The following is a 22,659-nucleotide window of genomic DNA, read 5'->3' on the forward strand; positions in this document are numbered from 1 at the left end:
GTTCCAAATTTCTTCCATTTAAGAATGTTGGAGGCCAGTGTGTTCTTGGGGACCTTCAATGCTGCAGAATGTTTTTGGTGTCCTTCCATAGATATGTGCCTCGACACAATCCTGTCTCGTAGATGTCAACTGTGAGATCTAATATAGACATATATGCGTCTTTCCAAATCATGTCCATTCAATTGAATTTACCACAGGTGGACTACAATCAATTTGTAGAAACATCAAGGATGGTCAATGAAAACAGGATGCACCTGATCTCAATTTCAAGTCTCATAGCAAAGGGTTTGAATACTTTTGTAAATAAGACATCTGTTTTCGCAAGAATATTTAAAAAAAAATATGTTTTTGCTTTGAGATTGTGGTATTGTGTGTAGATTGATGAGGATTTTAAAATGTAATCCATTTCGGAATAAGGCTGTAACATAACAAAACATGGAAAAAGTCAAGGGGTTAACACTGTCCGAATGCATTATATAGAAACGCAATATGTAAAGTGTTAGTTCCATGTTTCATGAGCTTAACTAAAAGAGGCAGCTTCATTGTTTCAGTTAACTCTGGAATGGAAAGGCATTGGAGGAGCATTTTTCTCAACAGTTTCTTAACCACACACTCAAACAGGTGGTTATAGAGTGGTCTGGGATCTCACCAGCACCACTCTAAAAGCACAGAGACGTTCTCCCACTGACAAAGGAATGTGACTCAAGCTTTCCTGGCTCAGGAGTGGACTTCCTCTGGTTATGTGGCTCCATAGACTTCAGCACACACACACACAATTCAGATTGAGAGTCGATCTCAGAACTCTTGGAGAACCACTTCAAGCTCAACTTCAGACGGGCTGAGGCAGCAGCTGATTTTGCTATGCAACTAATGCAGAGTTCATATGCTAGTGAGAACTAGGAATCTCTGACTTGCTGATTCGTTGAAAGCGGCACACGCATAACTAACTACAACCAGTTAGCAAGTTGGACATTTCAGTTTCCTAGTTCCAACTAGCACGTGAATGTGGCATTTGGGTAGATAATGTTCACAATTGAATCAATAAGCTGGTCATCTGTGAAACTCCCATCCAGCCCTTTTAGAGGAGACTCCTCACTTGTCTTTCTCAGGCTCTCTAAATGCATGTTTTAGGTCTGGAACTGAAGCAGCAACATGTACAGTGGATGGTGTCCGGGAGACAGAAATGGATCGCTGACTCAAACGGTTTGGTTGACTATCTACAGCTGCAGTCATCGTCTTTTTGACATTCAGCACAAAAGGCGTCAATGCTATTGCCTCGGAGGTTGGCGGTGTCAGAGCCTTGGCCATCAATAAGCTGTGTCTTAGATGGTTCTTCCAAACTCAGTGTGAAAATATATAAAAACACAGGGAAAAATCAGGTTTGAATGCATTGTGCCTTTAAAAATGTCAACTTTTAATACAGCAAAATGTAGATATTAAGTGGAAGACTTCACAATGTCTACAACGTGATTGTGCTTAAACAATTGAACAACTAAAAAGGACTACATCAATTCACCCACACAACTTATTTTGGTTTATTTTCAGTTGTAATATTCATCAGACTAAAGTTAGTCACTGAAGCTGATGAGACATTGTTTATAAATTCTTTGGCAGCTTTTTACCAAATTGTCTACATTTCAATGAGCCCTTTTAATAGTGATGGCATGATTTTTACATCAGCTTGTTCATTTTATCTATATAAATGTACAGTAAGACAATAATGCAGAAGCTCTTAGAGCTTTATTCACATTTCAGTCAATCATGCATTAGTTATTTCTAAATACACACAAAAGCATAAATGTGCAACCATTTTCAGTACGGGAATCCAATATGGACTCAAATGCTATTTTTAGTTGTGTGCAAGAAAGGCACAACCTATAATAAAACGCAACTTGAGTTTCCCATATATACAGGAAATGTGGCCAAAATATATATATACACAAACAATGGCAAATTACCATTTCAGGTAAATAACCTTTTTAGCAATTCAGTTCAAATTTAACAAACAACTCTGCCAAATCTATTGCACTTCCTATGACAGCAAAAACAGCGATTTCAGTATGCTTGTTCAGCAGCACTTGTATCATTGCAATGCTACCACCAATAAGACTTGATCCAATGTACTGTAAGACTGGGAGGTGGAGCAAAGTATTCATCTAAAGACAAGTGCTGGGTGTGTAATGAAGGGGAGCGGGGTGGTTTACTGGGTGGTGATGAGCTTGACGATCATGTGGATGATACGGGAGCCTCTCGGGCAAGTACACAGGTCCATGCTGGGGTTTCTGATCTTATCTTCGAGGAGCTGGTCCAACTCCCAGCGCAGCTCCTTCACCAGCTCTGCCACCTGCAGCCACACACAGAAGATACTGCAGTCAGGAACACAGAGCTGATTGACGAAGAGCTTATTACTCATTTTAATGGCCCAGTTCCCCCTGCCCTGAACACGTGAACTGACCAGGCTATAACTAGGGGCCAGGTAGCCAGGTCAGGATCTTAAATCGTCATTCTGAGAATGATAGCCAATCGGCTGACCTGGTGCGATGCTGCGGCGAACCGGATCCAGCCGTCGTCCAGGGAGATGACGAACTCGCTCTTCTGCAGCTCAACGTTGACCTGTCCCCCCCCAAACAGCACCAAGGGGTACACCGACACCATGCTGCAGTCTCTGATGAACACACGGCTCGTCTTCACCTTCTCATGGTACACCAGGTAGGGGCTGTCGTAGTGGCGCACCTGAAACCACCACACACAGGCACACACAAACTAACCCGGTATCTATTGTGTGGTTGTTTAGTTACTGTGAAAGAGTAGTGGTTGTCTCTGTACTTTATTCGTGGGGCTTTGTGTTACCGTGTAGTTGACGGAGGAGGGGTGTACGTGGACACAGCCGTCATTCTTGGTCATGTAGCGCAACTCGTCTGCTTTGGGCTGCATCTTCACCGCTCCTTTACTGGTCTGCTTGAACTTCTCATGAGGAGACCTCACCTAGCACAGGGAAACACTGGCTTAGCTCAGGTACACACATTATACAAGAACTGAGCTGTTGATCATGCTGGATGGAGGAAGGCTCACCTGTACTACATTGGGATATAGGGCAGCACAGAGCATGGCAGACATCAACCTGATGTTGTCAGAGTTGAGGTTGGCCTGTCCAAGAGTTAAAGGGTGAAATGATTCACTTAATGATTTAAGAACAGATTTTATATAGCAATGCAGGATTTATATAATGGAGATTTCTTAAGATATATATTTCCTACCTCACAGCCTGTAGCCTCCATTATACCATCAGTCCCTTTGGCAGCCATTCTCTCAATGACTCTAGCCTTCAGTCCCTCCTTGACGAAGCCAATATCAGACAGCAGCTCTGTAAACTGCCTCTTCAGACTGGCTATCTCCTGCACACCAAAAAGCACATCTCAGACTCTTGCAAGTACTGTACAAAACATGGTAATAATGCCACCTGTCAGGAGACGATGCCACAGAAGAGTATCTCACCTGTAAGCCCCGGCTAGACAGAAAGTTCTCTCTGCAGTACTGAAACCCGGCCTGATTCCCGTTTCTGGCTGCACCACACCAGCCCTGCGCAACGGCAACACAGATTACCTTAGACAGTCACATATCCACTGCAAATCGTATGTATAGCTACTCTGTGTTTTAGATGGTTCTACATATTGAATTACCACTCAGAACCTGTTCATCTGTTTCTCAAGGCAAATGCAATTTTTCATAGCTGGTTCAGCTAACATTTCAGTATTGAGTGAGTGTTACGGCATGTCAATATGGATGACATGGTTAGAGGATACACAGTGGAGTGGTTCAGGTCTATCCAATATGTACAGCACAGCACCTTGTATGCCTGCAGCAGGGCCAGATGGTCACTGTTGGCCAGGGCATAATTCAGCTTCTTCTCATTGGCCTCCTCCCTCTTATCCCAAGGAGACACCTGGCCACAGGAAGAACACACCGCAGGAGAGGAAAGAAAGGAGAAAGCAGGAGAGGACACAGGAGAGGGGTGAGAACACAGGAGAGAGACTTGCGACTGTGAAAAATGGAAATGTTTTTTCCCCTTTTCAACATTCACAGAGTGAATCACAGGAGTTCACACTTCACAGTGACAATTCTTAATTATTGCTCCTTTCTTTTCAGTTAACGTTTCTACTCATTCCCAAGACCATTGGTAGGCTCAGAGCCCCAAATGGTAGTTAGAGGTGGCTTACGAAAGGGGACTTGAAAGCCAGGCTGGCAGCGATGGTGAGGGCAGGGTCCAGGCAGCGAAAGATGGCACCAAACAGCATGAGTTTGCCAATGCGCACGTCCACAGGCAGACAGGCCAGGTGATAGCCCAGAGGGGTGAGCTTCTCGTCGGCCGTCAGAGCCCCCAGGTCCTGCAAACGCTGCTTGGCCGCATCCAGACTGCCCATGGCCGGGGGCTCAATGAGCCGGGAGAACACAGAATCCAATGGCCGCTCCGCAAACACATCCAGGATCTTAATCCTGAGAGGTGGAAGTGGGGATAAAGACAAATGGAGTTGGAGAAAGAGGGGAGTTGGGAAATCTCCAAGTGAAAATGTTTACATTGGTGACAACACATCATGAGTTCCTACATCGAAAATGCAGGGAAGGTTCAAATGAATGACTGTCAGTGGTTAAATAAGGATCTACATGAGACAGTACCCAGTACATGAGTAAATAATACCTAATTGGTCAGTTGAGAGCGCCACGAGAAGCACAGTGCTGTAGTTAGGGGACATGAATCCTGTTCTGCTCTGATTACCTGAGGCAGAGCTGCTCCAAGGGGACTCTCTGGATCTCTGGCAGCTGCTGCTCTGCCAGTTGGTGTTGGAAGCAGTGGCTGGTGAAGAGATGGAAGCACACCCCTGAGGCCACGCGGCCAGCTCGCCCTCTCCTCTGCAGGGCGTTGGCACGGGACACCCACGACTCCTCCAGGCTCTCCATGCTCTTAGAGGCGTCGTAACTGAGGGGACAGACTGAGTCAGCGAAATAACACTCACATACCATCTGGTGTTTTATAAGCATCCTCACAGGCACAGTTATCAAGGACTTGGTCCCCTCCTTACAAGAGGTTAGTATAGAGAATATACGAGTTGTACCAATTAACAGAGTTTGAACTTATCCAATGTGCTCTCATCAGAATTTGACTGTAAAGGAAACCAGTTGAGCAAAGACATCAGAGGGTTTAGAGGTCAGAGGTTATAGTACCTCTTCTCCTTCATCTTGCCTGAGTCCACAACGTAGACCACGTCGTCGATGGTAACGGAGGTCTCAGCGATGTTGGTGGAGATAATGATCTTGGTGACGCCCTCTGGTGGCCGCTTGAACACAGCCTGTTGCTCCTCGTTAGACAGGGACGAGTGGAGCGGGTACACCACACACCTGGGACACACACACACAACTATATCCACAACAAACATAACCCATCTACAGCTGTACCACAAACACACCGGTAGAAAACCTCAACCCATCACAATCACACACAAATCAGAATCTCATCCAGTACAGTGGTCCACGTATTTCCGTACCTGGCTCTGTTCCGGTTGTTGAACATCCTGTTGGACTGGAGCTGCTCATAAAGAGTCTTAATCTCAGCCAGGCCCGGCATGAATACCAACACAGCACCTGGACAGAGCAGGACAGGGAAGGTTGTGTTGTTAATGTTGTTACAGGAGTATTAACACACAGGTACTGCATAACTTCATGATCAAATGTTAACTCAATTGAAATCATATTGCTACACCTTTACTGTGCATCTATCTATTCATCTGTGCATCTATTCATAGTAATAATTCTGTCTGTAGTGCTCGCTCACCTGGAGGGTAGCTATGGTCCCCGTCCACAATATACTCCAGCACACTCTCCACCAGGTCCATGTTGATCTTATCCAGGTCCATGGCAGATATGGTCTTCAAGACAGACTTCTTGGTGTCTTTAAACAAACAAAAACATCCTGATTAACATTCTCCTCCCAGACAAAGTAGCCGTGGGGAATAGGGTTCCATTTCAGACAGTGTGGTGTATTTAGCAGAGGGGAATAGGGTTCCATTTCAGACAGTGTGGTGTATTTAGCAGAGGGGAATAGGGTTCCATTTCAGACAGTGTGGTGTATTTAGCAGAGGGGAATAGGGTTCCATTTCAGACAGTGTGGTGTATTTAGCAGAGGGGAATAGGGTTCCATTTCAGACAGTGTGGTGTATTTAGCAGAGGGGAATAGGGTTCCATTTCAGACAGTGTGGTATATTTAGCAGAGGGGAATAGGGTTCCATTTCAGACAGTGTGGTGTATTTAGCAGAGGGGAATAGGGTTCCATTTCAGACAGTGTGGTGTATTTAGCAGAGGGGAATAGGGTTCCATTTCAGACAGTGTGGTGTATTTAGCAGAGGGGAATAGGGTTCCATTTCAGACAGTGTGGTGTATTTAGCAGAGGGGAATAGGGTTCCATTTCAGACAGTGTGGTGTATTTAGCAGAGGGGAATAGGGTTCCATTTCAGACAGTGTGGTGTATTTAGCAGAGGGGAATACAGTTCCATTTCAGACAGTGTGGTGTATTTAGCAGAGGGGAATAGGGTTCCATTTCAGACAGTGTGGTGTATTTAGCAGAGGGGAATACAGTTCCATTTCAGACAGTGTGGTGTATTTAGCAGAGGGGAATACAGTTCCATTTCAGACAGTGTGGTGTATTTAGCCGTGGGGAATACAGTTCCATTTCAGACAGTGTGGTGTATTTAGCAGAGGGGAATAGGGTTCCATTTCAGACAGTGTGGTGTATTTAGCAGAGGGGAATAGGGTTCCATTTCAGACAGTGTGGTGTATTTAGCAGAGGGGAATAGGGTTCCATTTCAGACAGTGTGGTGTATTTAGCCGTGGGGAATACAGTTCCATTTCAGACAGTGTGGTGTATTTAGCAGAGGGGAATAGGGTTCCATTTCAGACAGTGTGGTGTATTTAGCAGAGGGGAATAGGGTTCCATTTCAGACAGTGTGGTGTATTTAGCAGAGGGGAATAGGGTTCCATTTCAGACAGTGTGGTGTATTTAGCAGAGGGGAATACAGTTCCATTTCAGACAGTGTGGTGTATTTAGCAGAGGGGAATAGGGTTCCATTTCAGACAGTGTGGTGTATTTAGCAGAGGGGAATAGGGTTCCATTTCAGACAGTGTGGTGTATTTAGCAGAGGGGAATAGGGTTCCATTTCAGACAGTGTGGTGTATTTAGCAGAGGGGAATAGGGTTCCATTTCAGACAGTGTGGTGTATTTAGCAGAGGGGAATAGGGTTCCATTTCAGACAGTGTGGTGTATTTAGCAGAGGGGAATAGGGTTCCATTTCAGACAGTGTGGTATATTTAGCAGAGGGGAATAGGGTTCCATTTCAGACAGTGTGGTGTATTTAGCAGAGGGGAATAGGGTTCCATTTCAGACAGTGTGGTGTATTTAGCAGAGGGGAATAGGGTTCCATTTCAGACAGTGTGGTGTATTTAGCAGAGGGGAATAGGGTTCCATTTCAGACAGTGTGGTGTATTTAGCAGAGGGGAATAGGGTTCCATTTCAGACAGTGTGGTGTATTTAGCAGAGGGGAATAGGGTTCCATTTCAGACAGTGTGGTGTATTTAGCAGAGGGGAATACAGTTCCATTTCAGACAGTGTGGTGTATTTAGCCGTGGGGAATACAGTTCCATTTCAGACAGTGTGGTGTATTTAGCAGAGGGGAATAGGGTTCCATTTCAGACAGTGTGGTGTATTTAGCAGAGGGGAATAGGGTTCCATTTCAGACAGTGTGGTGTATTTAGCAGAGGGGAATAGGGTTCCATTTCAGACAGTGTGGTGTATTTAGCCGTGGGGAATACAGTTCCATTTCAGACAGTGTGGTGTATTTAGCAGAGGGGAATAGGGTTCCATTTCAGACAGTGTGGTGTATTTAGCAGAGGGGAATAGGGTTCCATTTCAGACAGTGTGGTGTATTTAGCAGAGGGGAATAGGGTTCCATTTCAGACAGTGTGGTGTATTTAGCAGAGGGGAATACAGTTCCATTTCAGACAGTGTGGTGTATTTAGCAGAGGGGAATAGGGTTCCATTTCAGACAGTGTGGTGTATTTAGCAGAGGGGAATAGGGTTCCATTTCAGACAGTGTGGTGTATTTAGCAGAGGGGAATAGGGTTCCATTTCAGACAGTGTGGTGTATTTAGCAGAGGGGAATAGGGTTCCATTTCAGACAGTGTGGTGTATTTAGCAGAGGGGAATACAGTTCCATTTCAGACAGTGTGGTGTATTTAGCCGTGGGGAATAGGGTTCCATTTCAGACAGTGTGGTGTATTTAGCAGAGGGGAATAGGGTTCCATTTCAGACAGTGTGGTGTATTTAGCAGAGGGGAATAGGGTTCCATTTCAGACAGTGTGGTGTATTTAGCAGAGGGGAATAGGGTTCCATTTCAGACAGTGTGGTGTATTTAGCAGAGGGGAATACAGTTCCATTTCAGACAGTGTGGTGTATTTAGCAGAGGGGAATAGGGTTCCATTTCAGACAGTGTGGTGTATTTAGCAGAGGGGAATACAGTTCCATTTCAGACAGTGTGGTGTATTTAGCAGAGGGGAATAGGGTTCCATTTCAGACAGTGTGGTGTATTTAGCAGAGGGGAATAGGGTTCCATTTCAGACAGTGTGGTGTATTTAGCAGAGGGGAATACAGTTCCATTTCAGACAGTGTGGTGTATTTAGCAGAGGGGAATAGGGTTCCATTTCAGACAGTGTGGTGTATTTAGCAGAGGGGAATACAGTTCCATTTCAGACAGTGTGGTGTATTTAGCCGTGGGGAATAGGGTTCCATTTCAGACAGTGTGGTGTATTTAGCAGAGGGGAATAGGGTTCCATTTCAGACAGTGTGGTGTATTTAGCAGAGGGGAATAGGGTTCCATTTCAGACAGTGTGGTGTATTTAGCAGAGGGGAATAGGGTTCCATTTCAGACAGTGTGGTGTATTTAGCAGAGGGGAATACAGTTCCATTTCAGACAGTGTGGTGTATTTAGCAGAGGGGAATAGGGTTCCATTTCAGACAGTGTGGTGTATTTAGCAGAGGGGAATAGGGTTCCATTTCAGACAGTGTGGTGTATTTAGCAGAGGGGAATACAGTTCCATTTCAGACAGTGTGGTGTATTTAGCAGAGGGGAATAGGGTTCCATTTCAGACAGTGTGGTGTATTTAGCAGAGGGGAATACAGTTCCATTTCAGACAGTGTGGTGTATTTAGCAGAGGGGAATAGGGTTCCATTTCAGACAGTGTGGTGTATTTAGCAGAGGGGAATAGGGTTCCATTTCAGACAGTGTGGTGTATTTAGCAGAGGGGAATAGGGTTCCATTTCAGACAGTGTGGTGTATTTAGCAGAGGGGAATACAGTTCCATTTCAGACAGTGTGGTGTATTTAGCAGAGGGGAATAGGGTTCCATTTCAGACAGTGTGGTGTATTTAGCAGAGGGGAATAGGGTTCCATTTCAGACAGTGTGGTGTATTTAGCAGAGGGGAATAGGGTTCCATTTCAGACAGTGTGGTGTATTTAGCAGAGGGGAATAGGGTTCCATTTCAGACAGTGTGGTGTATTTAGCAGAGGGGAATAGGGTTCCATTTCAGACAGTGTGGTGTATTTAGCAGAGGGGAATAGGGTTCCATTTCAGACAGTGTGGTGTATTTAGCAGAGGGGAATAGGGTTCCATTTCAGACAGTGTGGTGTATTTAGCAGAGGGGAATAGGGTTCCATTTCAGACAGGGTGGTGTATTTAGCCGTGGGGAATAGGGTTCCATTTCAGACAGTGTGGTGTATTTAGCAGAGGGGAATAGGGTTCCATTTCAGACAGTGTGGTGTATTTAGCAGAGGGGAATAGGGTTCCATTTCAGACAGTGTGGTGTATTTAGCAGAGGGGAATAGGGTTCCATTTCAGACAGTGTGGTGTATTTAGCAGAGGGGAATAGGGTTCCATTTCAGACAGTGTGGTGTATTTAGCAGAGGGGAGATCAGAAACCTTTGTATCGGACAGTGAGTTCCTGCAGGCTGAGCTGCTGGTCAGGGATGGAGTCTTTAATGAAGTCTTTTTTCTGGAGGTTCATGAAGGACCACATGTCGTCTCCCAGCTGGTCCACGGGGTCTTTGGCCCCCCCTCTGCCTCCCTTACTGCCTGATGAGGACTTCCCCCCGCCCGAGCGCATGAACGGACTGCCATCCTCAATCACATACCTGGGAGGAGAGTAGATTGTACAGGTCAAACAAACCTGAAGAACAGAAACAACACCTTGTTGTGTTTATGGTACAATATTTCAGGTTTGGGAGTGCCATATTTACCGGGTTTTGGCAACTGCATCTTCCAGGAAAAACTGGTCGACAGGGAAAGTGCGTCCTGGGAAACACAAGAGATCGTGACGTAACTACTGACTGGTCTAACTATACACTTTGTTATACACCTTGCCCTAAATACGCTAAGAGACGTGGACTGGGATATTTTCCGCATTGCAGCGAACAACATTGATGAATACGCCGATTCAGTGAGAGGGTTTATTAGCAAGTGCATCGGCGATGTTGTACCCACAGCGTCCATTAAAACGGCTCAGACACGAGAGGTATATGGCAGGGTCTACAGTCAATCACGGACTATAAAAGGAAAACTAGCCACGTCACGGACCAGGATGTCTTGCTCCCAGACAAACTAAACAACTTCTTTGCTCGCTTTGAGGACAACACAGTGCCACTGACACGGACCGCTACCAAAACCTGCGGACTCTCCTTCACCGCAGCCGACGTGAACAAAACAGTTTAACGTGTTAACCCTCGCAAGGCTGCAGGACCAGACAGCATCCCCAGCCGCGTCCTCAGAGCATGCGCAGACCAGCTGGCTGGTGTGTTTACGGACATATTCAATCAATCCTTATCCCAGTCTGCTGTTCCCACATGCTTCAAGAGGGCCACCATTGTTCTTGTTCCCAAGAAAGCTAAGGTAACTGAGCTAAATGACTACCGCCCCGTAGTACTCAATTCCGTCATCATGAAGTGCTTTGAGAGACTAGTCAAGGACCATATCACCTCCACCCTACCTGACACCCTAGAACTACTCCAATTTGCTTACCGCCCAAATAGGTCCACAGACGACGCAATCGCAAATCACACTGCCCTAACCCATCTGGACAAGAGGAATACCTATGTGAGAATGCTGTTCATCGACTACAGCTCGGCATTCAACACCATAGTACCCTCCAAACTCGTCATCAAGTTCGAGACCCTGGGTCTCGACCCCGCCCTGTACAACTTGGTCCTGGACTTCCTGACGGGCCGCCCCCAGGTGGTGAGGGTAGGTAACAACATCTCCACCCCGCTGATCCTCAACACTGGGGCCCCACAAGGGTGCGTACCTGTGGACGGTGTGTGCTGGGGTAGAGGGTGTGTATCAGTACCTGGTATGTGGATGGTGTGTGCTGGGGTAGAGGGTGTGTATCAGTACCTGGTATGTGGACAGTGTGTGCTGGGGTAGAGGGTGTGTGTCAGTACCTGGTATGTGGACGGTGTGTGCTGGGGTAGAGGGTGTGTATCAGTACCTGGTATGTGGACGGTGTGTGCTGGGGTAGAGGGTGTGTATCAGTACCTGGTATGTGGACGGTGTGTGCTGGGGTAGAGGGTGTGTATCAGTACCTGGTATGTGGACGGTGTGTGCTGGGGTAGAGGGTGTGTATCAGTACCTGGTATGTGGACGGTGTGTGCTGGGGTAGAGGGTGTGTATCAGTACCTGGTATGTGGACGGTGTGTGCTGGGGTAGAGGGTGTGTATCAGTACCTGGTATGTGGACGGTGTGTGCTGGGGTAGAGGGTGTGTATCAGTACCTGGTATGTGGACGGTGTGTGCTGGGGTAGAGGGTGTGTGTCAGTACCTGGTATGTGGACGGTGTGTGCTGGGGTAGAGGGTGTGTGTCAGTACCTGGTATGTGGACGGTGTGTGCTGGGGTAGAGGGTGTGTATCAGTACCTGGTGTGTGCTGGGGTAGAGGGTGTGTATCAGTACCTGGTATGTGGACGGTGTGTGCTGGGGTAGAGGGTGTGTGTCAGTACCTGGTATGTGGACGGTGTGTGCTGGGGTAGAGGGTGTGTATCAGTACCTGGTGTGTGGACGGTGTGTGCTGGGGTAGAGGGTGTGTATCAGTACCTGGTATGTGGACGGTGTGTGCTGGGGTAGAGGGTGTGTATCAGTACCTGGTATGTGGACGGTGTGTGCTGGGGTAGAGGGTGTGTATCCGTACCTGGTATGTGGATGGTGTTACAGTTGTTGTAGTACTGGGAGAAGAGGTCGGCGTTGAGGGTGGCACTCATCAGGATGATCTTCAGATCTGGTCGCTGTACCATCAGATCCTTCAACACCAACAGGAGGAAGTCACTGAGGGAGAGGGACGGAGGGTGAGCGAGAGAGCGAAAGAGACAGTGGTCAAAAGCACGGAGAGGCTACTAGCACGATAATGAGCGAGTCAGTGTTTGATATCTCACCTCTCCTCTGTGCGCTCATGCACCTCATCCACTATGACATGAGAGATCCCTGTGAGGTCTGCCTCCCCCTCCAGCCTCCTCAGTAGAACTCCTGTGGTGCAGTACAGCAGCCTGGTGGCCGCAGACTGAGGGAGAGAGAGAGACACACACACACACGGGGGGGGGGGGGGGGGGGGGGGGGGGGGGGGGGGGGGGTGGGGGGGGTGGGGGGTGAGAGAAATTCATATTCCTCTCTCTCTCTCATATTCCCCTCTCTCTCTCTCATATTCCTCTCTCACATCCCTCTCTCTCGCCGTCATATCCCCCCCCTCTCATATTTCTCTCTCTCATATTCCTCTCTCTCTCCTCTCTCTCTCATATTCCCCTCTCTCTCTCCTCTCTCTCTCATATTCCTCTCCCTCTCTCATATTTCTCTCTCTCATATTCCTCTCTCTCTCCTCTCTCTCTCATATTCCCCTCTCTCTCTCCTCTCTCTCTCATATTCCCCTCTCTCTCTCCTCTCTCTCTCATATTCCTCTCCCTCTCTCATATTTCTCTCTCTCTCAAATTCCTCTCACATCCCCTCTCTCGCCGTCATACCCCCCCCCCCTCTCATATTTCTCTCTCTCATATTCCTCTCTCTCTCATATTCCCCTCTCTCTCATATTCCCCTCTCTCTCCTCTCTCTCTCATATTCCTCTCCCTCTCTCATATTTCTCTCTCTCTCATATTCCTCTCTCTCTCATATTCCCCTCTCTCTCATATTCCCCTCTCTCTCTCTCTCCTCTCATATTCCCCTCTCTCTCTCTCTCATATTCCCCTCTCTCTCTCATATTCCCCTCTCCTCTCTCATATTCCCCTCTCCCTCATATTCCCTTCTCCCTCTCCTCTCTCTCATATTCCCCTCTCCCTCTCCTCTCTCTCATATTCCCCTCTCCCTCTCCTCTCTCTCTCATATTCCCCTCTCCCTCTCCTCTCTCTCTCATATTCCCCTCTCCCTCTCCTCTCTCTCTCATATTCCCCTCTCCCTCTCCTCTCTCTCTCATATTCCCCTCTCCCTCTCCTCTCTCTCTCATATTCCCCTCTCCCTCTCCTCTCTCTCTCATATTCCCCTCTCCCTCTCCTCTCTCTCTCATATTCCCCTCTCCCTCTCCTCTCTCTCTCATATTCCCCTCTCTCTCATATTCCCCTCTCTCTCATATTCCCCTCTCCCTCTCCTCTCTCTCTCATATTCCCCTCTCCCTCTCCTCTCTCTCATATTCCCCTCTCATATTCCCCTCTCTCATATTCCCCTCTCCCTCATATTCCCCTCTCTCTCTCTCATATTCCCCTCTCTCTCTCATATTCCCCTCTCTCTCTCTCATATTCCCCTCTCTCTCTCTCATATTCCCCTCTCTCTCTCTCATATTCCCCTCTCTCTCTCTCATATTCCCCTCTCTCTCTCTCATATTCCCCTCTCTCTCTCTCATATTCCCCCCTCTCTCTCATATATTCCCTTCTCTCTCTCATATTCCTCTCTCTCTCTCATATTCCTCTCTCTCTCTCATATTCCTCTCTCATATTCCTCTCTCATATTCCTCTCTCATATTCCTCTCTCTCTCTCTCTCTCTCTCTCTCATATTCCTCTCTCTCTCTCATATGGGAGATGGGAGAGAGGGAGCAAGTGTAATTCAAGTTTTTTTTAAACAGCTTTAACCAGAATGCAAGGTTATGCATGTGAACAACATTAAGTTCCACTGACCCTGACAGTCTCCAGGCGGATCTGGTAACCCACTGAGTTACCGAGGCGTTCTGCCCGCTCCTGTGCCACCCTCTCAGCCACGGAGATGGCAGAGATTCGGCGGGGCTGGGTGCAGATGATGTTAGCCACCTGGTCAGTAGGCCCACTCAGAGATGCATCCAGAATGAACTGAGGGATCTGGGTGGTCTTACCACACCTGTACAAGACCACCATAAAGACACCATATATTAACACCAAAAACAGAACACTGCAAAATGCAACATCCCTAGTAACATCTGTGACATTCCACACAAACAACTGTCTGTAACTAATTACTAGATTTTACTTTCCAGATTGATGCAAATATTGAAAATGGTCCTAGAAATATACCATATTGGCCAGTGTGCTATGCTGCAGTGGACTCAGGCCTGTCACTGACTCACCCAGTCATGCCACTGACCACTAGCACCTGGCAGTTGTCCAACAGGTCCAGGATGTTCTCCTTCTCATTCCAAGCAGGCAGCTTCTGTCTCTGCTGCAACATGGAGGTGAAGCGCCTGGATGACTGGCAGAGAAAGGAACAGTAAGAGGGAATTAGATGGAGAAAAAAAGAACAGACATTCGCATATCATCCTTAGGGAGCGAGCTTTTTCATGACTACGGATATGGCCTTGACTAGTAATGGACAGGACTGATGAATCGCAAGTCTCCCATACCACCAATAGATGGAGCTAAATAGCATAAGACAGGCTGTTTACATGTCCCTCATGTACTGTAGTAACAGCCCAGAATGAAGTACGTTCTCTACTCTACCTGTTTTGTCCTGAACTCTCGACACAGTTTGGCGTTCTCCTTTTGCTGGCTCCCTGTCCTCTCTTCATGTCTCTTCACCATCTTCTTCCTCAGGTTGACATAGCTCTCAGTCTGAGGAACCACCACTCCTTCCTCATCCTCCTCCTCCTCCAAGTCTTCTGTGGCCTGCTGTATCCTGTGGCTGCTTGTTCTGTTAGTTGGGGCAGTGCTGCTGTTGGCGGTGCTGTTAGTTGGGGTAGTTCTGTTGATGTTCGTACTACTCTTGCTCTCCACATGTGATGCCGTGTTGCTCCTCCCACTCTTGCTCTTCGTCATGGCAACAGCAGCAGGGGGTGGAGCCACTACCACAGGGGGCAGGGAGCTGTATTTATGATGCGTGACTGACAGCAGCTCCTTCATGGTGACCTCGTCCTCGCAGCAAGTGATCAGGGTGTAGACCACGGGCTCCCCCTCCTTCGCTGCAGCCAAGGCCTCCCCGAACAGATGCTCTGTGACACTCAGCCTGGCTGCGGACCCTATGGTCTCATCGTTAGTGCTGAAGGCCACGACAGGGGCCTGGAAGGGGTAGCGGTTCCCTTTAGGGAAGCGGACCTCCAGCACGTACTCTGGAGAGGAGTAGCTGCTGAACCCAGGTTGGCTGGCTCCCACGGGGTCTTGAGGGCCCGAAGCTGTTCCCTTGGTGGGCATCTGGTGCTTATACTTGCACTTAGCTCCAAACTTGCAGCCGGCACCCTTTAGGTAGAAGCTGCAGACGTCCCTAATTTGAACGGAGTTGTCGGTACGAGCAGATGTGTTCTGTTTTCCTCCTGCAATGTCAGCCAGGAAGTCAGGGTCCAAAGTGACAGTCCAAACGCTGTTGGCGATGCGCTCGGTGAAGCGGTCGCCGTAGATGGCGGTGAGGGCCAAGGCCTCCTCCTGTCTCTGGGTGAGGCACTCGTCCATGGGCGCCCCTTGGAGGCCATCGGGGGAGACAGCTTTGGGGCCGTAGCGCTCGGAGAAGACCTGGAGGAGCAGCTGTTCCATGGTGGCTCCCACCTCCCCAACACCTGCCTCCAGGGCCTGCTTGCTGCGCTCCCGGTCGAAACCATACCTACACACAACGCCGAGGGAGGGATGTTAGAAACGACACATCAAGACATGACACATTCATCAAAATGACTGGAAGCAACCCCCTTCCTAAACAATTTAAAAAGTGTCACTAAATATCCCACCCTGACATATGATTACAGCTGAGATGGGTACAGAAGGTTAAGTCTGAATCTAAGTGGTGTTGATACCTGCAGAGCTTTCCTATGGCAAACAGTCCTATGACTGGCTCGGGAGTGGGCCGCCGTTCATCCTCAGAGTCAGGATCAAAGACGGGGCTCTCTGCACTCCCAACAGGCTCATCATGGGTGTTCCAGAACTGCCCTTCCTCCCGGTAATCCAGCTCATCATACTCCTCCTCTTCCTCATACTCCTCTTCTTCACTGAGAAAGGAAAGGTGGGATAAGATCACGTGATGTTATTAGTCTATTCGGGTCAACAAGGTGACACCTGATACATCCCAGTGCAACTAAACAAATCTCTACCGAGAAGAAAACACCATCCCTGAACACAAACCAATGATTCTAATATTATACAGTCCCCCAGTGTTCTAAAGGCACCCCAGTGTCCTAAAGGAGTGTTCTAAAGGCACCCCGGTGTTCTAAAGGAGTGTTCTAAAGGCACCCCAGTGTCCTAAAGGAGTGTTCTAAAGGCACCCCAGTGTTTTAAAGGCACCCCAGTGTTCTAAAGGCCCTCCAGTGGACAGTCTCTCACAGTATGTTTTGAGAACACTCACTCATATGGCTCGTCGTCGTAGTCCTGGGTCTGCAGCTCTCTCAGCAGCTCTTTCACCTGCTCCTGGTTCTCATTGGTCATGAAGATCTTCTGCATGGGCATGTTGCCCATCATCTCAGGCCTGAGGCGAGGACTGTCTTCATTCAGCATTCTAGGCCGAGGTCTCTCGCTAATTAGGGATTTGGGTAAACCCCTACCATTAACCTTTCCCCTACCCCTATCTCCGCCACCTCTACCCCTCCCTCCACCAGAGCTCCTTCCCCTTCCTCCTCTACCTCTGCTGCTACCCCCGCTGCCCCGGCTGCCCCCACCCCTTCCTCTGCCCGAGGTGGGCCTGTGGATAGAGAAAGAGAGATGAGAAATAAGTTAATTATTCAGGCTTATTCCACATTTCAAAGGATCAGAGCAATTATGACTACTCTAGTAGCTAACTAATTATCTTAAGACAAATGCTCAGGATAAGAGTGTTGGCTAAATTACTAAAATGTAAATGTAATTACACTGTACCTGTTTGAGCGACTGGGTCCAAAATCAAGACTGAAATCATCACCGTCATCCCAGCCACCACTAGCTGCCTTTCCACCTCCTCCCCCACCTCCTCCTCCTCCCCCACCTCCTCCTCCTCCCCCCCTCCCTCTTCCTCCTCCTCCTCTGGGCTTGTTAAATCGCCCTCCACCTCTGTTGGGCTGCCCCCTCCTTCTTCCACTCATTTCAAGTCTCTTTCTGTAATCCAAAGTACAATCACACCTGAAGAGAACAAAAGCAGATAAATCAAGAGGTACATTATTAGTGCTGTGGTGTCAACCCTACTCAGGGTTGGAAAGCATCTAGAGTTAAAATGTGTGTCTATTTCATGAATAAGGTCTACACAAAACTAAGTGCATAGTCATCACACATACCTTCAATGCAATGGCATTTGACACCTGCTTCTGACCTGTGCTGGATGAGAGGAAGATACAGTTGTCGACCTGTAGAGAGAGAGATGCAGTCTAATACCAGATGTAGTTTGCAACGAGCCTTTGACTATTCAATAGCATAACACATTGCCAGGTAACTATGTTATTATGCGCCGGACATACCTCTTGCATTACTGTAGCACTCGGTTGTTTTGCAGTTGCTGACTTCACTTCCTACTCTGGGCTTCAGTTTTTAGTTCAATGACACATACGGCGCCGGTGGCCATAATTATACAAGGCACGGTGGCGGTGCCTTAAACGGGAGAACTGGGTAGCTAAAGTTGTACTTTCTGGCTGACAAAACACGTTTACATCGTGTTTAGTTCATAAAACGCAATGGGGTGTGGGCAAACGAGATAATTGAATAGAATGACTCAACAGTACACTTAACAGTCAGCTTGTACTGAAGATGGCTAGTCAGTAGCCATGCTAGCTACCGTTAGCTAGCTAAATAGTTAGCCTAGCTACCGGCAGGTTGGTAGAAAACATTGTTTATTTCTTTATGGGCAAGAGGACATTCAGTGAAAGCTTTTGCTTATAAAAAAGGTACAATCTACGAACGGTCGAGGAAAAAAACACATAGGAGAGATAAATAACAGTTTATTTAGCCAGAGACCGAAGAACGTGTACAAACCTGACACAAAGCTGATCCGTCCACCGGCAAATTCAGCTCCTCTCTCATTGGTTAATGAATCAGAGGTCAAAGTTTCTTTTCCGTTGAAAGTTGTATAACTTTAGAGTTGCCATGGTAACATAACGTTTAGGGAAGTGCAGAGTGCAACAAAATCAGCTGGACCAGCACGAAAAAAGAGTGTAAGATATAGTCATGTTTGAACGAGCAACACATCCCAAATGTGTAGACTGTCTTGACAGCCAGACAGCCAGCTAAAGTTAGCAAGCCAGCTAATGACTCAACATTAAGTAAATTGTCAAAGCATCACAAAAATGTCAGGTGAGTTGCTAGCAAAGTAAAACTCCACGGTGTACTTGACGGTCAGTTGATGTGAAGTACATCGTGGAGTTAGGTTTTACTGGCTCGTTAGCTATCTAGCTACCACAGGAGGTTGGTGGCACCTTAATTGGGGAGGATGGGATCGTATAGCAGAATAAATGGAATGGTATCAAATACATCAACCACATGGTTTGATGCCATTCCATTCACTCTGTTCCTTATAATGTCATTATTAATTAAGTGTTTTTCCTGCAAAGAAGAAACGAAAGGCCACAGAAAGCAAAGGTACAGACCAGACTTCACAGACCAGACCAACATTTTTGTGCTTTAGGCTAACTATTATCCTATATATCAGCTTATGTTTTGAACTACACTCATATACAGTGCCTTGCGAAAGTATTCGGCCCCCTTGAACTTTGCGACCTTTTGCCACATTTCAGGCTTCAAACATAAAGATATAAAACTGTATTTTTTTGTGAAGAATCAACAACAAGTGGGACACAATCATGAAGTGGAACGACATTTATTGGATATTTCAAACTTTTTTAACAAATCAAAAACTGAAAAATTGGGCGTGCAAAATTATTCAGCCCCCTTAAGTTAATACTTTGTAGCGCCACCTTTTGCTGCGATTACAGCTGTAAGTCGCTTGGGGTATGTCTCTATCAGTTTTGCACATCAAGAGACTGAAATTTTTTCCCATTCCTCCTTGCAAAACAGCTCGAGCTCAGTGAGGTTGGATGGAGAGCATTTGTGAACAGCAGTTTTCAGTTCTTTCCACAGATTCTCGATTGGATTCAGGTCTGGACTTTGACTTGGCCATTCTAACACCTGGATATGTTTATTTTTGAACCATTCCATTGTAGATTTTGCTTTATGTTTTGGATCATTGTCTTGTTGGAAGACAAATCTCCATCCCAGTCTCAGGTCTTTTGCAGACTCCATCAGGTTCTTCCAGAATGGTCCTGTATTTGGCTCCATCCATCTTCCCATCAATTTTAACCATCTTCCCTGTCCCTGCTGAAGAAAAGCAGGCCCAAACCATGATGCTGCCACCACCATGTTTGACAGTGGGGATGGTGTGTTCAGCTGTGTTGCTTTTACGCCAAACATAACGTTTTGCATTGTTGCCAAAAAGTTCAATTTTGGTTTCATCTGACCAGAGCACCTTCTTCCACATGTTTGGTGTGTCTCCCAGGTGGCTTGTGGCAAACTTTAAACAACACTTTTTATGGATATCTTTAAGAAATGGCTTTCTTCTTGCCACTCTTCCATAAAGGCCAGATTTGTGCAATATACGACTGATTGTTGTCCTATGGACAGAGTCTCCCACCTCAGCTGTAGATCTCTGCAGTTCATCCAGAGTGATCATGGGCCTCTTGGCTGCATCTCTGATCAGTCTTCTCCTTGTATGAGCTGAAAGTTTAGAGGGACGGCCAGGTCTTGGTAGATTTGCAGTGGTCTGATACTCCTTCCATTTCAATATTATCGCTTGCACAGTGCTCCTTGGGATGTTTGAAGCTTGGGAAATCTTTTTGTATCCAAATCCGGCTTTAAACTTCTTCACAACAGTATCTCGGACCTGCCTGGTGTGTTCCTTGTTCTTCATGATGCTCTCTGCGCTTTTAACGGACCTCTGAGACTATCACAGTGCAGGTGCATTTATACAGAGACTTGATTACACACAGGTGGATTGTATTTATCATCATTAGTCATTTAGGTCAACATTGGATCATTCAGAGATCCTCACTGAACTTCTGGAGAGAGTTTGCTGCACTGAAAGTAAATGGGCTGAATAATTTTGCATGCCCAATTTTTCAGTTTTTGATTTGTTAAAAAAGTTTGAAATATCCAATAAATGTCGTTCCACTTCATGATTGTGTCCCACTTGTTGTTGATTCTTCACAAAAAAAGACAGTTTTATATCTTTATGTTTGAAGCCTGAAATGTGGCAAAAGGTCGCAAAGTTCAAGGGGGCCGAATACTTTCGCAAGGCACTGTATTTAATTTCAGAGGAACGCAGTTTGAAAGTATCCAATATTTTCCAGAATGGTGACAGATATGGGAAATCCTCATATCATATTGACAGAGTAACATTATATTTTCGATTTGAACTGTTAGAACCACATGTTATAACCAGCTACATTGTGGGATGTCATCACCAGAAGGTGAGTGCTGCAAGTCCACAGAGGAATTTGTTGTGAGGAGTGGCATAGGCAAACATGATTTCAGGGTGGGTACTCTGCTGTGAGTGGACAGTGCTCCCTCTATTCCATATGGAAGGCAGAGGGACTCTGGAGCATCCCTCTGGGGCAATGTATGAAGGGGACTTTAAAGACAACATGTACCATGGCATTGGTACATACAGATTCCCTGATGGGACCAAATATTGCAACAGCAAGAACAGGTAAACCCATGACTTTAGTATGTTCACTTTTTCCTGTCATATGTAGATATAGGCTAGTAGTGAATGTTAGGCTAGGCCTATGGCTAACTATAGCTCTATTTGTTGTTTTTGACTAGGTTGGAGGGTGATGGGAAGTTCATAGATTCTCTGGGACTTGTTTGGACTGGAGGCATTCACAACAAGGCAGCTCCTGGCTTGAAACTTAAACTCCACATGTACCCATGACATGATGTGAGATAACATAACTCTAATTCGTCATTTATTTCTTACATTTTATGAGCATTTATTGAATATACAGTTAGTTGGAAGTTTACATACACTTAGGTTGGAGTCATTAAACCTTGTTTTTCAACCACTCCACAAATTTCTTGTTAACAAACTATAGTTTTGTCAAGTCGGTTGGGACATCTACTTTGTGCATGACACCATACATTTTTCCAACAATTGTTAACAGACAGATTATTTCACTTAAAATTCACTATCACAATTTCAGTGGGTCAGATGTTTACATACACACTGTGCCTTTAAACAGCTTGGAAAATTCCAGAAAATGATGTCATGGCTTTAGAAGCTTTTGATATGCTAATTGACATCATTTGAGTTAATTGGAGGTGTACCTGTGGATGTATTTCAAGGCCTACCTCCAATCTCAGTGCCTCTTTGCTTGACATCATGGGAAAATCAAAAGAAATCAGCCAAGACCTCAGGAAAAAAAACAATTTAAAGGCAATGCTTCCGAATACTAATTGCGTGTATGTTAACTTCTGACCCACTGGGAATGTGATGAAAGAAAAAAAGCTGAAATAAATTATTCTCTCTACTATTATTCTGACATTTCACATTCTTAAAATAAAGTGGTGATCCTAACTGACTTAAGACAGTGAATTTTTACTAGGATTAAATGTCAGGAATTGTGAAAAACTGAGTTTAAATGTATTTGGCTAAGGTGTATATAAACTTCCAACTTCAACTGTACATAACACATATTCAAAATAACAAAGTTAGACTCCAGTGAGAGGGAGATTTTAAAGGCACCTAATAAAACGGCACATACAATGTCCTTGTTCTTCCCATAAAACTCCTGCAATGAGTCTCTTCATGGTCTCTTCAAGATTTCTGCCTGTAGCAAAGACTGAAGTAGTCAGTGAGTATATGACAGTGTGGTAAACTCCTCATGGCACCATGCAATGAATGAGATATTTCTCTTACTTTGAGTCACTCAGCCAAAAGTCCTCAGTAGAGGTGATGAAACACAGTCAGTGTGTCTGTGTAAGCCTCAGTTAACCAATGCTACAGTATATAGATATTTTTCCACTACTGCAATCTTTTAATGATGCACTATGCATACATAACTCCTCCATTTCCTGGTTGCTCAAATTCTAATAGTTCGCCTAGTTTCAGTTTATGTGACAAAACAAGCAGTCATTGTGCAGAGAATCATTGTGCCTTCTAAACCGCTGTGAAATAACTTTTCCATAACCAAATATATTGTATTT

At 46.1% G+C, this 22,659-nt stretch overlaps 1 protein-coding gene across 1 annotated transcript; it reads right to left on the reverse strand.

Annotated features, from left to right (window-relative positions):
• Positions 1–1,725: 1,725 nt before the first annotated feature.
• On the reverse strand, positions 1,726–17,140 carry LOC110530266 (DEAH (Asp-Glu-Ala-Asp/His) box polypeptide 57). Its single transcript, XM_036986459.1, has 21 exons — positions 16,850–17,140; positions 16,305–16,496; positions 15,028–16,117; positions 14,658–14,779; positions 14,236–14,431; positions 12,516–12,640; positions 12,275–12,408; positions 10,337–10,391; positions 10,020–10,231; positions 5,828–5,944; positions 5,541–5,637; positions 5,221–5,394; positions 4,775–4,975; positions 4,218–4,494; positions 3,848–3,943; positions 3,496–3,579; positions 3,258–3,395; positions 3,073–3,147; positions 2,851–2,985; positions 2,533–2,733; positions 1,726–2,344 (listed from the first exon to the last, which is right to left on the reverse strand). Exons 1-21 carry the CDS (start codon positions 16,996–16,998, stop codon positions 2,201–2,203), a joined length of 4,014 nt encoding a protein of 1,337 aa, XP_036842354.1. The 5' UTR covers positions 16,999–17,140; the 3' UTR covers positions 1,726–2,200.
• Between the last annotated feature and the right edge of the window lie 5,519 nt (positions 17,141–22,659).

This window comes from Oncorhynchus mykiss, chromosome 1 (assembly GCF_013265735.2).
Source record: "Oncorhynchus mykiss isolate Arlee chromosome 1, USDA_OmykA_1.1, whole genome shotgun sequence".
In the NCBI taxonomy this organism is placed as follows: Eukaryota; Metazoa; Chordata; class Actinopteri; order Salmoniformes; family Salmonidae; genus Oncorhynchus; species Oncorhynchus mykiss.

Excerpts from the sequence above, each read along its gene's own strand:
- LOC110530266 (XM_036986459.1), bottom strand. The coding sequence starts at position 16,998 with ATGCTGAATGAAGACAGTCCTCGCCTCAGGCCTGAGATGATGGGCAAC. Across the intron at positions 5,395-5,540 it reads AACAACCGGAACAGAGCCAG|GTGTGTGGTGTACCCGCTCC; the intron begins GTACGGAAATAC and ends TGTGTGTCCCAG. Across the intron at positions 3,396-3,495 it reads TGTCTAGCCGGGGCTTACAG|GAGATAGCCAGTCTGAAGAG; the intron begins GTGAGATACTCT and ends TTTGGTGTGCAG.